Source organism: Nerophis lumbriciformis, linkage group LG09, assembly GCF_033978685.3.
Source record: "Nerophis lumbriciformis linkage group LG09, RoL_Nlum_v2.1, whole genome shotgun sequence".
NCBI classification, from domain to species: domain Eukaryota; kingdom Metazoa; phylum Chordata; class Actinopteri; order Syngnathiformes; family Syngnathidae; genus Nerophis; species Nerophis lumbriciformis.
This window is the reverse complement of record NC_084556.2, coordinates 2,877,501-2,890,753: the sequence shown is the minus strand read 5'-3', so window position 1 is coordinate 2,890,753 and position 13,253 is coordinate 2,877,501. Positions and strand designations below refer to the sequence as shown.

Sequence of the window (13,253 nt, the reverse complement as noted above, 5' to 3'; positions counted from 1 at the left end):
AAAATCTTGTAATTTATGGCAAAAACACAAAATATGCAATATTTTCCCCAAAAAAGATTTTCAAAGTAGAATATTTGATGTGAAGTAATTGGATTCTTAAATAGGTCAACAATTAATTATAACATTTATTTTAATTCATTATTATTTTTTGAGCAATGACCGTTTTTAAAAAAATAAATCCCACAAAAGTTCTAAGGTATCCAAAAGGGCCCCACTCCTAAAAGTGTTAAAAATGTTATACTTTTTTTTTGTTTTAGTTTATATCTATTGATATAAAGTATTTTTGTTTGTTTTATGACCTTTTTGTCAAGACCTTGTAATTTATGGCAAAAACACAAAATATGCAATATTTTCCCCAAAAAAGATTTTCAAAGTAGAATATTTGATGTGAAGTAATTGGATTTTTAAATAGGTCAACAATTAATTATAACATTTATTTTAATTCATTATTATTTTTTGAGCAATGACCGTTTTTAAAAAAAGAAATCCCACAAAAGTTCTTAGGTATCCAAAAGGGCCCCACTCCTAAAAGTGTTAAAAATATGGTATACATTTTTTTTTTTACTTTATATCTATTGATATAAAGTTTTGTTGTTTGTTTTTTGACCTTTTTGTCAAAATCTTGTAATTTATGGCAAAAACACAAAATATGCAATATTTTCCCCAAAAAAGATTTTCAAAGTAGAATATTTGATGTGAAGTAATTGGATTCTTAAATAGGTCAACAATTAATTATAACATTTATTTTAATTCATTATTATTTTTTGAGCAATGACTGTTTTTAAAAAAAGAAATCCCACAAAAGTTCTTAGGTATCCAAAAGGGCCACACTCCTAAAAGTGTTAAAAATGTTTTACTTTTTTTTGGTTTTACTTTATATCTACTTTTATAAAGTTTTTTTTGGTTTTATGACCTTTTTGTCAAAACCTTGTATTTTATTGCAAAAACACAAAATATGCAATATTTTCCCCAAAAAAGATTTTCAAATTGGAGTATTTGATGTCAAGTAATTGGAGCTTTAAATACGTCCGTAATTAATTATAATATTTAAATTCATAAAGAAATTCGGAGCAATGACAATTAAAAAAAAAAATCCCACTGAAATTCTTGTGAATCCAAAAGAACCCCACTCAAAAGTGTTACAAATATGTTATATATTTTTCTTTACTTTATATATGTTGATATAAATGGTTTTTTTGTTGTTGTTTTTAATGTTTTATGACCTTTTTGTTAAAACCCTGTTTTTAATGGCAAAAACACAAAATATGCAATATTTTTCCCAAAAAAGATTTTCAAAGTGGAATATTTTAATGTGAACTAATTGGAGTCTTAAATAAATAAGTCAGTAATTCATTATAACATTTATTTAAATTCATTATAATTTTTTGAGCAATGACAGCTTAAATAAAATCCCACTGAAATTCTTGAGGATCCAAAAGAGACACTCATAACAGTGTTAAAAATATGTTATAAAATTATTTAAAATTATTTTTACTTTATATCTGTCTACATAAATGTATTATTTTTTAATGTTTTATGACCTTTTTGTCAAAACCCTGTTTATAATGGCAAACACAAAATATGCAATATTTTCCCCATAAAGATTTTCAAAGTGGAATAGTTGAATAGCCTTGAATAGATAAATAATTCATAACATTGACTTTGATTTGTTATTTTTTTTCTTTTAGCAGTGACAGCTTTAAAGTATAAAAGCTGCCAGTGTGGCAGCTTTGTGTTATTAGCGTCAACATTGCAACTTTTTCTTGTTAAATTTCACCTTTTTGCTCTTTTATTCCACTTTTTCATGTTTTGTCTTTTTTTTTTTACATTTTATAATAGCATTTTTATAATGTGCCACGGGCCATTAAAGAATTAGCGGCAGGCCGCAAATGGCCCCCAGGCCACACTTTGGACACCCCTGTTGTATATTTAAATATAAATTAGGTCATAGTCCTTTTAGTGAGCACCAGTAGGGGCAGTGTCTCTCCTTGTCTCCTACCACCTTCCCATTGTCTCCTTGCCCCGCTGGCGGCAGCACGTGGGATGTGACGGACTGATCGCGTCAGACCAGCAGGAGGATCGATGCGGCGTTTGCGGGGGAGACAACTCTAGCTGTCGGCTAATTAAAGGAAATTTCACCCGAAGTGCAAACAAAACAGGTGAGTGCTTGGGGGCAAAGTTCACCTTCAGCACCAGCTAACCATCCCGATTGGCTGTCGTCACCTAGGTTACCTGAAGATCCTGGAGATTCCGCGAGGGGCGCGACACCTCTTGGTGCAGGAGTTCAGGAGGACTCCCCACGTCCTGGGTAAACGGGGCGCCATTTCCTCTACGCACGTTTGTAACCTGCCAATCACAAATATCTCCTGTGTAGCGGTGAAGAACCAGGAGACGGGTCACCTATTCCTGAATGACGAAGACGATGTCCCGGCGTCCCGTGTGCTGGTCGAGAAGGCCTTGGCCTGGGAGTACACCCACAGCGCGGAGCGGGAAGTGGTGAAGACCACGGGACCGTTGAAATACGGGGTTGTAGTCATGGTCAGTTCCTGTATTTAATCACTAGGGAAAATATTTATTGTGTCACCTAAATATATATATATCTGGCATATGCAGTAGAGAGACGTTTCATGAGAGTAGAGTGCATGTGCCTTTTAAAAGACGGTGCCTGTTGACAAGTGACATTTGACATCAGCAGAAGCTCACTTGTGTTTATTAGTTCAGCAGCTGCAGTTACGGCAGCTCTTTTGAATCTTTTCAATGGATTGTGTTTGCGCTTGTTAGTAAAGAGAATGAATGTTCTTCGTAGTCTCCTTGTCCACCAACAAGGTATCGTGGGGATTGCAGGCTTGTCACTTCTTTAATTTGTTGTTCATTATTCCCTTGAAGTAGCAGCAATAGTAGTAGTGTGTGTGTATGTACTTACGTGTGTTGTTTGCTGTGTGATGTTGCCTCCTATTTGATATCAAGTTCATGTTAGTGTGGTGCTGCTTGTTGCTTTCTTTAGTAAAAAGTTACTTCCTGTAGGGCTGGGCGATATGGCCTTTTTTAAATATCGCGATATTTTAAGGCCATATCGCGATACACGATATATATCTCAATATTTTGCCTTAGCCTTGAATGAACACTTGATGCATATAATCACAGCAGTATGATGATTCTATGTGTCTACGTTAAAACATTCTTCTTCATACTGCATTAATATATGCTACTTTAAAACTTTGATGCAGAGAAGGAAATCAAAACTAAAAAAATCAAAAAAAAATTCATACGGTGTTGATCTGGTAATGTTTGCCTCGGCATTTTGATGGTGTGGGCGTGTGGCACCGAACGGAGATGTTGACATGCGGAGTAAGCACTGTTCATTCTCTAGCAGGAGACTTTTCAAATGATGCTACATATTAGCAGTAATGCTACTTTTTATAGCAACGCTTTCGCCCCACACTTGACAAATTACGGTTGTCTGTTCGACATATTCCCACTTGAAGCCAAACCACCGCCAGACGATGGACCCCCTGCTGTTTTTTGGGGGAATTAATTATTCCTTCATTTGTTACCAGATTCGCACCTTCTTTCTCTTGTATTACCGCTAGCATCACAGCTAACGTTACCCATGCTGCTACCTCTTTGCTGCGCGAGGGCGTATACGTATGTGACGTATGTCGTGACAGTATGTGACGTGTGTAGAAGCTGTGATTGCTGTCCGTGAGAAGGAGAGACAGGAAAGAGCGAGGAGAGCCTGTAGTGTAATGCCAGCAGCTAAAAGCAACTGCGGGAGAACGTATACTCGAATATCACGATATAGTCATTTTCTATATCGCACAGAGACAAACCCGCGATATATCGCGTATATCGATATATCGCCCAGCCCTAACTTCCTGCATTGAACTTGTTCATTATTCCATTGTAGTAGCAGCAATAGTAGTAGTGTGTGTGTATATACTTACATATGTTGTTTGCTGTGGGATGTTGCCTCCTATTTGATATCAAGTTCATGTTAGTGTGGTGCTGCTTGTTGCTTTCATTAGTAAACAGTTACTTCCTGTATTGAACTTGTTCACTATTCCCTTGTTGTAGCAGCAATAGTAGTAGTGTGTGTGTATGTACTTAAGTGTGTTGTTTGCTGTGTGATGTTGCCTCCTATTTGATATGAAGTTCATGTTAGTGTGGTGCTGCTTGTTGCTTTCATTAGTAAACAGTTACTTCCTGCATTGAACTTGTTCATTATTCCCTTGTAGTAGCAGCAATAGTAGTAGTGTGTGTGTATGTACTTACGTGTGTTGTTTGCTGTGTGATGTTGCCTCCTATTTGATATCAAGTTCATGTTAGTGTGGTGCTGCTTGTTGCTTTCATTAGTAAACAGTTACTTCCTGTATTGAACTTGTTCATTATTCCCTTGTAGTAGCAGCAATAGTAGTAGTGTGTGTGTATGTACTTACGTGTGTTGTTTGCTGTGTGATGTTGCCTCCTATTTGATATCAAGTTCATGTTAGTGTGGTGCTGCTTGTTGCTTTCATTAGTAAACAGTTACTTCCTGCATTGAACTTGTTCATTATTCCCTTGTAGTAGCAGCAATAGTAGTAGTGTGTGTGTATGTACTACGTGTGTTGTTTGCTGTGTGATGTTGCCTCCTATTTGATATCAAGTTCATGTTAGTGTGGTGCTGGTTGTTGCTTTCATTAGTAAACAGTTACTTCCTGTATTGAACTTGTTCATTATTCCCTTGTAGTAGCAGCAATAGTAGTAGTGTGTGTGTGTATGTACTACGTGTGTTGTTTGCTGTGTGATGTTGCCTCCTATTTGATATCAAGTTCATGTTAGTGTGGTGCTGCTTGTTGCTTTCATTAGTAAACAGTTACTTCCTGTATTGAACTTGTTCATTATTCCCTTGTAGTAGCAGCAATAGTAGTAGTGTGTGTGTGTATGTACTACGTGTGTTGTTTGCTGTGTGATGTTGCCTCCTATTTGATATCAAGTTCATGTTAGTGTGGTGCTGCTTGTTGCTTTCATTAGTAAACAGTTACTTCCTGTATTGAACTTGTTCACTATTCCCTTGTTGTAGCAGCAATAGTAGTAGTGTGTGTGTATGTACTTAAGTGTGTTGTTTGCTGTGTGATGTTGCCTCCTATTTGATATGAAGTTCATGTTAGTGTGGTGCTGCTTGTTGCTTTCATTAGTAAACAGTTACTTCCTGCATTGAACTTGTTCATTATTCCCTTGTAGTAGCAGCAATAGTAGTAGTGTGTGTGTATGTACTTACGTGTGTTGTTTGCTGTGTGATGTTGCCTCCTATTTGATATCAAGTTCATGTTAGTGTGGTGCTGCTTGTTGCTTTCATTAGTAAACAGTTACTTCCTGTATTGAACTTGTTCATTATTCCCTTGTAGTAGCAGCAATAGTAGTAGTGTGTGTGTATGTACTTACGTGTGTTGTTTGCTGTGTGATGTTGCCTCCTATTTGATATCAAGTTCATGTTAGTGTGGTGCTGCTTGTTGCTTTCATTAGTAAACCGTTACTTCCTGCATTGAACTTGTTCATTATTCCCTTGTAGTAGCAGCAATAGTAGTAGTGTGTGTGTATGTACTACGTGTGTTGTTTGCTGTGTGATGTTGCCCTGACGGGATCACCACCTTATCGTGGTGGGGCACTTTGCGCGTCTCCATGACCCCTAGAGCTATGTCGGCTGGAGTCTTGTACTCCTGGCAGGGTTACCCAAGCCGAACAGGTCGAAGGGTAGAGTCCAGACTAAGAGTGATCCCGAAGACCTCAACGGTGGAGCAGGCAGAAGATGGTAGCAGTGAGAAGCACCACAATGGCTGTAAAAGCGGACGAAGGCTAAGGGAGCACACCCTGACAGAAAAGCAAGCTGGTGGCGGCAAGCTTTGAGGCGGTTTCCCAAAAACCTGGATTCCGGCAGCTTCCTGCAGTTGTAAGAAGATGCCGGTCGTCTAGGGTCTCCCTTGCCACTGGAACGATCTTCTTACAATCAAGGTAGTGGCGTTGGGAAAAGCGCACCCCTCATGCCACTCTAAAAACCATCATTGCGCAGGTATCTTCTTTACCTGAGTCTCCGCAAACATCAGCAGACTCATAAATAAAAGAAGATGGTCATCATCGAATCGATGGACAACCATAAGCAAGTAAGATGTTGCCTCCTATTTGATATCAAGTTCTTTTTAGTGTGGTGCTGGTTGTTGCTTTCATTAGTAAACGGTTACTTCCTGTATTGAACTTGTGCTTCTGGTGCTGTCTTGTTGACGTACAACCCCATCAAAAGTAGCGTGCCACGTTACATCAAACATATCGGTAATGGCATTGTAATGTATATAAAAGTTATTAGATTATTTCTTACTCGTAAAAGTAACGGTGTTAGTAACGTTAGTAACCTAATTGTGTAACGCTGTGTTTCCCAACACTGGTTACGATAAATCAAAACAGTTCAGTAATTTGACAACAATCTCTGAGAATGTCTAATGTCAATTTTTAGGTATGTGTGGTATAAAAGGAGTGAAACATCAATGTAGTATTTGTTCTCCAATTTTTGATGAATTCCTGTGCGTCTTGAGGTTAAAAAGGAACACTTAAAACATTAACAAATCGATAAAATCACGAGTTGATTCGATGTTATTGAAAAAAATAAGCTTCGGAACTTTTTCTGTCACTTTTAAAAATTCCGTCATTTTAGGCCACAACAATCACACAAAAAATAGCCAGCGAAATCCTGGAGGGACTGACTAAAGAAAAACTGCTTTGTCATGTAAACAGGTGCGTTCCCATGGCGATGCCAAGGTGACCGTGTCCTACAAGTACATCATCCAGGACCACCTGCGGTCTTCGCTGGAGTCCAACCTGGTGCAGGAGGACACCCTCTTCTACGAGTGGGCGCTCAAGAAGTGGTCTCAGTGCTCCAAGACCTGCGGAGGAGGTAGGGCGCCAGCCGGCTGATGTGGGAACAGTCGGCGATTGCGGTTAACGGCCGCCTCTGATCGGCAGGGAAACAGCACACAAGATTTGGCTGCAGACGGAAGGCGGACGGGAAGATGGTCCCGAGAACTTTCTGCTCGAACATCAACAATCCAAGAGCCATCAGCCGCATGTGTAACACTGACCCATGCAGCTTGCCACGGTAACACTTCACACACACATAAACTCGCATTACCACTCTAGGTGGTTATTTAGGGCCACAACCTCTATGAGGGCCACATAATCATGGCCTGAACTTGATTGTTTTTCTTTTATTTAAATCTGTCCGTTATAAAATAAAATGTCATAAAAGTTAGGATAAAATCCATCCAAGTTCAATAATAAGGTTGTTTTAATTAGATTAGAAATGTGTACCACAAACCCATTGGCGTTGTTAGGCATATTTTAGGGGGGCCCAAGCCCCCCTAAAATATTCTTAAGCCCCCCTAAATAATTTGGTGTTTTTTTTTTTTTTTTACAATTACATGCCGACATAGTCATTATAAAGTGGCCCGAATATGAGTTTAAATAAATAATCATATAACCTGTTATTATTCACTCAGTTTCCCCTCACTTCGTAGCGTAAGGTAGAGAGCCCCTTTAGTGCGTCGGTATCCAATCCATTCCACTTGTTCATATAGAAAATGCCCACATCACTCAAATTCCAGTCCGCATTTTCTCTGCGACCTTGCTTGCGGTCCTGCAGTTGTACAAAGCACATTATCTTCCTTTACAATGAGTGAAGCTGCACAAACCTTGTGTGTGCAATTGTAAATTATTTAGTTTTTAAGTTTTGTGTTTCTTGTAGAATCTATATAAAGTAATATACATTAGCCTATTGTTAAAATAATGAAAAAAACATAATTAAATATATTTGTTTTATTGTATTGTTACATTAATAGCTGTTGTATTATTATAGGATGGCTTGTTAAACATTTCATAGGATTTTCAGGGGGAGGAAAAACCAAGACGTTTAATATAAAATGTAAAATGAATAAATACATAAAAAGAAAAAAAAAAAGGTTAAAAGCCATCGTCCCGGGGAGCATATCATTTCGTCCCGTGCATTTTTTTTTAGATAATAATAATAACAATGAATCATTTCTAAGTCTTTCTTTGCCGTTTGTAAAGTTTTGTGCTTGCGCGTAACGTTCGCTCGCATCCTGTGCATCTCCTGGGGGCTAAGCCCCCCCTGTCCTTATATATATATTCCTTATAGCGCCTGCATTTGGGAACCAGGAAGAAAGGTAAAAATTTTATAAATATATTTTAAGCAGAGTTTGTGGACAAAGTTATATTTAAGTTTCACTTTTGCATCTCACAGCACATAATTGTAGTGCATTCAAGGAACCTTGATTAAAGTTTTTAAAGACAGAGGATGCTTAAACCCCAGTAGATGCACCTATAATAATAGTGATTATTATTATTATAATGATTATTACTAGGTACGATTATTAGACAACACATTTACCCCATTACCTAATAATGATATTATTAGAAGGATATATTATTCTTATCTACTAATAATAATCTACATGAATCAGTTCATCTCTACCTTACACTATGAAGTAAAGGGAAACTTGAGGGATTTATAATCATATTTATGTGAATAATGACAGGTTGTACGATTATTAAAAGTTACATTCTGGCGACTTGATAATTAATTTGTCGGCACTATTTTGTAAAAAAACAAAAAAACAAATTAACATTAAAAAAAATAAAACACCTAATTATTTAGAGGGGTTTAAGGATATTTTAGGGAGCCTTTAGCTTCCCTCAAAGGCCTGTATATATATATGTGTGTGTGTGTGTGTGTGTGTGTGTGTGTGTGTGTGTGTGTGTGTGTGTGTGTGTATCCATCCATCTTCTTCCGCTTATCAGAGGTCAGTTCGCGGGGGCAGCAGCCTAAGCAGAGAAGTCCAGACCTTCCCGTGGCCTCCTACCCGTCGGACGTGCTCTAAACACCTCCCTAGGGTGGCATTCTGGCACCCTATCTCTAAGGCAGAGCCCCGCCACCCGACGGAGGAAACTAATTTTGGCCGCTTATACCCGTGATCTTGTCCGTTTGGTTATAACTAGGGATGTCCGATAATGGCTTTTTTGCCGATATCCGATATTCCGATATTGTCCAACTCTTAATTACCGATACCGATATCAACCGATACCGATATACAGGTAAAAGCCAGTAAATTAGAATATTTTGAAAAACTTGATTTATTTCAGTAATTGCATTCAAAAGGTGTAACTTGTACATTATATTTATTCATTGCACACAGACTGATGCATTCAAATGTTTATTTCATTTAATTTTGATGATTTGAAGTGGCAACAAATGAAAATCCAAAATTCCGTGTGTCACAAAATTAGAATATTGTGTAAGGCTAATACAAAAAAGGGATTTTTAGAAATGTTGGCCAACTGAAAAGTATGAAAATGAAAAATATGAGCATGTACAATACTCAATACTTGGTTGGAGCTCCTTTTGCCTCAATTACTGCGTTAATGCGGCGTGGCATGGAGTCGATGAGTTTCTGGCACTGCTCAGGTGTTATGAGAGCCCAGGTTGCTCTGATAGTGGCCTTCAACTCTTCTGCGTTTTTGGGTCTGGCATTCTGCATCTTCCTTTTCACAATACCCCACAGATTTTCTATGGGGCTAAGGTCAGGGGAGTTGGCGGGCCAATTTAGAACAGAAATATCATGGTCCGTAAACCAGGCACGGGTAGATTTTGCGCTGTGTGCAGGCGCCAAGTCCTGTTGGAACTTGAAATCTCCATCTCCATAGAGCAGGTCAGCAGCAGGAAGCATGAAGTGCTCTAAAACTTGCTGGTAGACGGCTGCGTTGACCCTGGATCTCAGGAAACAGAGTGGACCGACACCAGCAGATGACATGGCACCCCAAACCATCACTGATGGTGGAAACTTTACACTAGACTTCAGGCAACGTGGATCCTGTGCCTCTCCTGTCTTCCTCCAGACTCTGGGACCTCGATTTCCAAAGGAAATGCAAAATTTGCATGGTTGGGTGATGGTTTGGGGTGCCATGTCATCTGCTGGTGTCGGTCCACTCTGTTTCCTGAGATCCAGGGTCAACGCAGCCGTCTACCAGCAAGTTTTAGAGCACTTCATGCTTCCTGCTGCTGACCTGCTCTATGGAGATGGAGATTTCAAGTTCCAACAGGACTTGGCGCCTGCACACAGCGCAAAATCTACCCGTGCCTGGTTTACGGACCATGGTATTTCTGTTCTAAATTGGCCCGCCAACTCCCCTGACCTTAGCCCCATAGAAAATCTGTGGGGTATTGTGAAAAGGAAGATGCAGAATGCCAGACCCAAAAACGCAGAAGAGTTGAAGGCCACTATCAGAGCAACCTGGGCTCTCATAACACCTGAGCAGTGCCAGAAACTCATCGACTCCATGCCACGCCGCATTAACGCAGTAATTGAGGCAAAAGGAGCTCCAACCAAGTATTGAGTATTGTACATGCTCATATTTTTCATTTTCATACTTTTCAGTTGGCCAACATTTCTAAAAATCCCTTTTTTGTATTAGCCTTAAGTAATATTCTAATTTTGTGACACACGGAATTTTGGATTTTCATTTGTTGCCACTTCAAATCATCAAAATTAAATGAAATAAACATTTGAATGCATCAGTCTGTGTGCAATGAATAAATATAATGTACAAGTTACACCTTTTGAATGCAATTACTGAAATAAATCAAGTTTTTCAAAATATTCTAATTTACTGGCTTTTACCTGTATATAGTCGTGGAATTAACACATTATTATGCCTAATTTTGTTGTGATGCCCCGCTGGATGCATTAAACAATGTAACAAGGTTTTCCAAAATAAATCAACTCAAGTTATGGAAAAAAGTGCCAACATGGCACTGCCATATTTATTATTGAAGTCACAAAGTGCATTATTTTTTTAACATGAACAGATGAAGCTCAAAGAGTGGGCTAATTCTTTTTGTCCTTGTCATCACGTGTGAGAGGTAGATTTTTCTGAATGAAAACATGCATTTGCAAGGGGTTCTGGGTATTTGTTCCGTTGTGTTTATGTTGTGTTACGGTGCGGATATTCTCCCGAAATGTGTTTGTCATTCTTGTTTGGTGTGGGTCCACAGTGTGGCGCATATTTGTAACAGTGTTAAAGTTATTTATACGGCCACCCTCAGTGTGACCTGTATGGCTGTTGATCAAGTATGCTTGCATTCGCTAGTGCGTGTGTCAAGCCGTAGATAGCATGTGACTGGGCCAGTACGCAAAGGCAGCGCCTTCAAGGATTAATTTGGCGCTCTGTACATCTTCTTGCGTCCGTGTACACAGCGGCGTTTTAGAAAGTCACAAATTTTACTTTCGGAAACCGATACCAATAATCTAGAAGCTTTTTAAAGCATTTATCGGCCGATAATATCGGCGGTCCGATATTATCGGACATCCCTAGTTATAACCCAAAGCTCATGACCATATGTGAGCATGGGAACGTAAATCGACTAGTAAATTGAGAGCTTCGCCTTCCGGCTCAGGTCCTTCTTTACCAAGACGGACCGATGGTAAGACTGCAGACACCGCACCGATCCACCTGCCGATCTCACGATCCATTCTTCCCTCACTCGTGAACAAGACTCCGAGGTACTGGAACTCCTCCACTTGGGGCAAGATCTCCTCCCCAACCCAGAAATGGCACTCCACCCTTTTTTCGGGCGAGAACCATAGACTCGGAGGCGCTGATTCTCATCCCAGTCGCTTCACACTCGGCTGCGAACCGATCGGGTGAGAGCTGAAGATCCTGCCCAGATGAAGCCATCAGGACCACATCATCTGCAAAAATCAGAGACCTAATCCTACAGCCACCAAACTGGATCCCCTCTGACTGCGCCCAGAAATTCTGTCCATAAGTTATGAACAGAATTGGTGACAAAAGGTGGCTCACTAATTATTATACCAAATAATACATTGGGAGAATTGGTTTGAATCGAAAATCGTGTTGAATCGTAATCGGATCGAATCGTCGGGTGTTTAAAGATTCACACCTCTACTACTTCCTGCTCTTATGCAGCTGGGTGAGTGGAGGTTGGGAGGCCTGCAGCGCCTCCTGTGGACAGAGTGGCTGGCAGCGTCGCTGGGTGGGCTGCCAGCAGCTGATAGACGGGGGCCGGCGACGCTCTGTCAACAGCGAGTTCTGCGAGGACCGTCGGCCAGACGCTAAGCGGCCGTGCAACCGCTTTGCGTGTCCTGCTGCGTGGCGAGCGGGCGCCTGGACGCCGGTAAGATGCGGATAAAAGCTGACGTGAATGTCGCGGGGCAATGACGCGCCATCTGCCTTGCAGTGTTCCGTCACGTGTGGCAACGGCACGCAGGAGCGTCAGGTGGCCTGCGTGAAGCCGGAAGGTTCTTCCGGGAACTGCAGCCTGGTTCCGCCAATCACCCGCCGCAACTGCAGAGCGGCGCCTTGCGGGTGTAAGTGTGCACGTCACCCGCTGGATGCGGATTCGGACGGATGATCGAGTGACTATTTGTGTTTGTCTTCTGCAGCTGACCCGAAAAACTTCATGGTCCAATGGCTGTCCAGGACCAGCGCGGACGTCCCGCCCTCAAAGAACATCTCCAGTAAAGCAGACTCCTCCCACTTCCTGCGCCTGCTCTCCCGTGCTCTCGTCCCGTTCAGTTCATCGCAGCTGGTCTTTCTCCAGGTGTGCGTTGCCGTGGCGATCGGTCTGTGTTCTGTCGGATGGAGTCGCTGAGTCGCTACTGTTCCAACTCCGCCTACAGACAAATGTGCTGCAAGTCGTGCAGCAACTTCAGCGGCAGCAGCAACGTCAGGTGACCATTTCCCTCATGCGTGTGTGTGTGTGTGTGTGTGTGCGCTTTGAAGTGATTGTGCACAGTGACTCCACCCCTTTTTTGTCTTACAGTAAGTCCACCACAGTGACGTCATATGCTTCCTTCACCAGCGCCACTACAACCGCCACTTTAACCCAAACTCCGCCCACCAACACTGCCGCTTTAACCCAAACTCCACCCACCAACACTGCCACGTTACCCTTAACTCCGCCCACCAACACTGCCACTTTAACCCTAACTCCACCCACCAACACTGCCACGTTACCCTTAACTCCGCCCACCAACACTGCCACTTTAACCCTAACTCCGCCCACCAACACTGCCACTTTAACCCTAACTCCACCCACCAACACTGCCACTATAGCCCTAACTCCACCCACCAACACTGCCACGTTAACCCTGACTCCGCCCACCAACACTGCTACTTTAACCCTAACTCCG

General features: G+C 41.0%; 1 protein-coding gene across 1 annotated transcript in view; it reads left to right on the top strand.

The window, feature by feature from the left end:
• Positions 1-13,253, top strand: part of LOC133607823 (A disintegrin and metalloproteinase with thrombospondin motifs 2-like) — a 33,658-nt gene that overhangs the window by 19,677 nt on the left and 728 nt on the right. Inside the window, exons 16-25 of the mRNA XM_061962801.2 lie at positions 2,036-2,159; positions 2,228-2,308; positions 2,375-2,538; positions 6,763-6,922; positions 6,991-7,123; positions 12,028-12,235; positions 12,299-12,428; positions 12,504-12,578; positions 12,662-12,791; positions 12,884-13,253. The exon at positions 12,884-13,253 is cut by the window's right edge and continues 728 nt beyond it. Of these exons, the coding sequence (XP_061818785.2) occupies positions 2,036-2,159; positions 2,228-2,308; positions 2,375-2,538; positions 6,763-6,922; positions 6,991-7,123; positions 12,028-12,235; positions 12,299-12,428; positions 12,504-12,578; positions 12,662-12,791; positions 12,884-13,253 (1,575 nt within the window). The remainder of the gene's footprint in view (positions 1-2,035; positions 2,160-2,227; positions 2,309-2,374; positions 2,539-6,762; positions 6,923-6,990; positions 7,124-12,027; positions 12,236-12,298; positions 12,429-12,503; positions 12,579-12,661; positions 12,792-12,883) is intronic.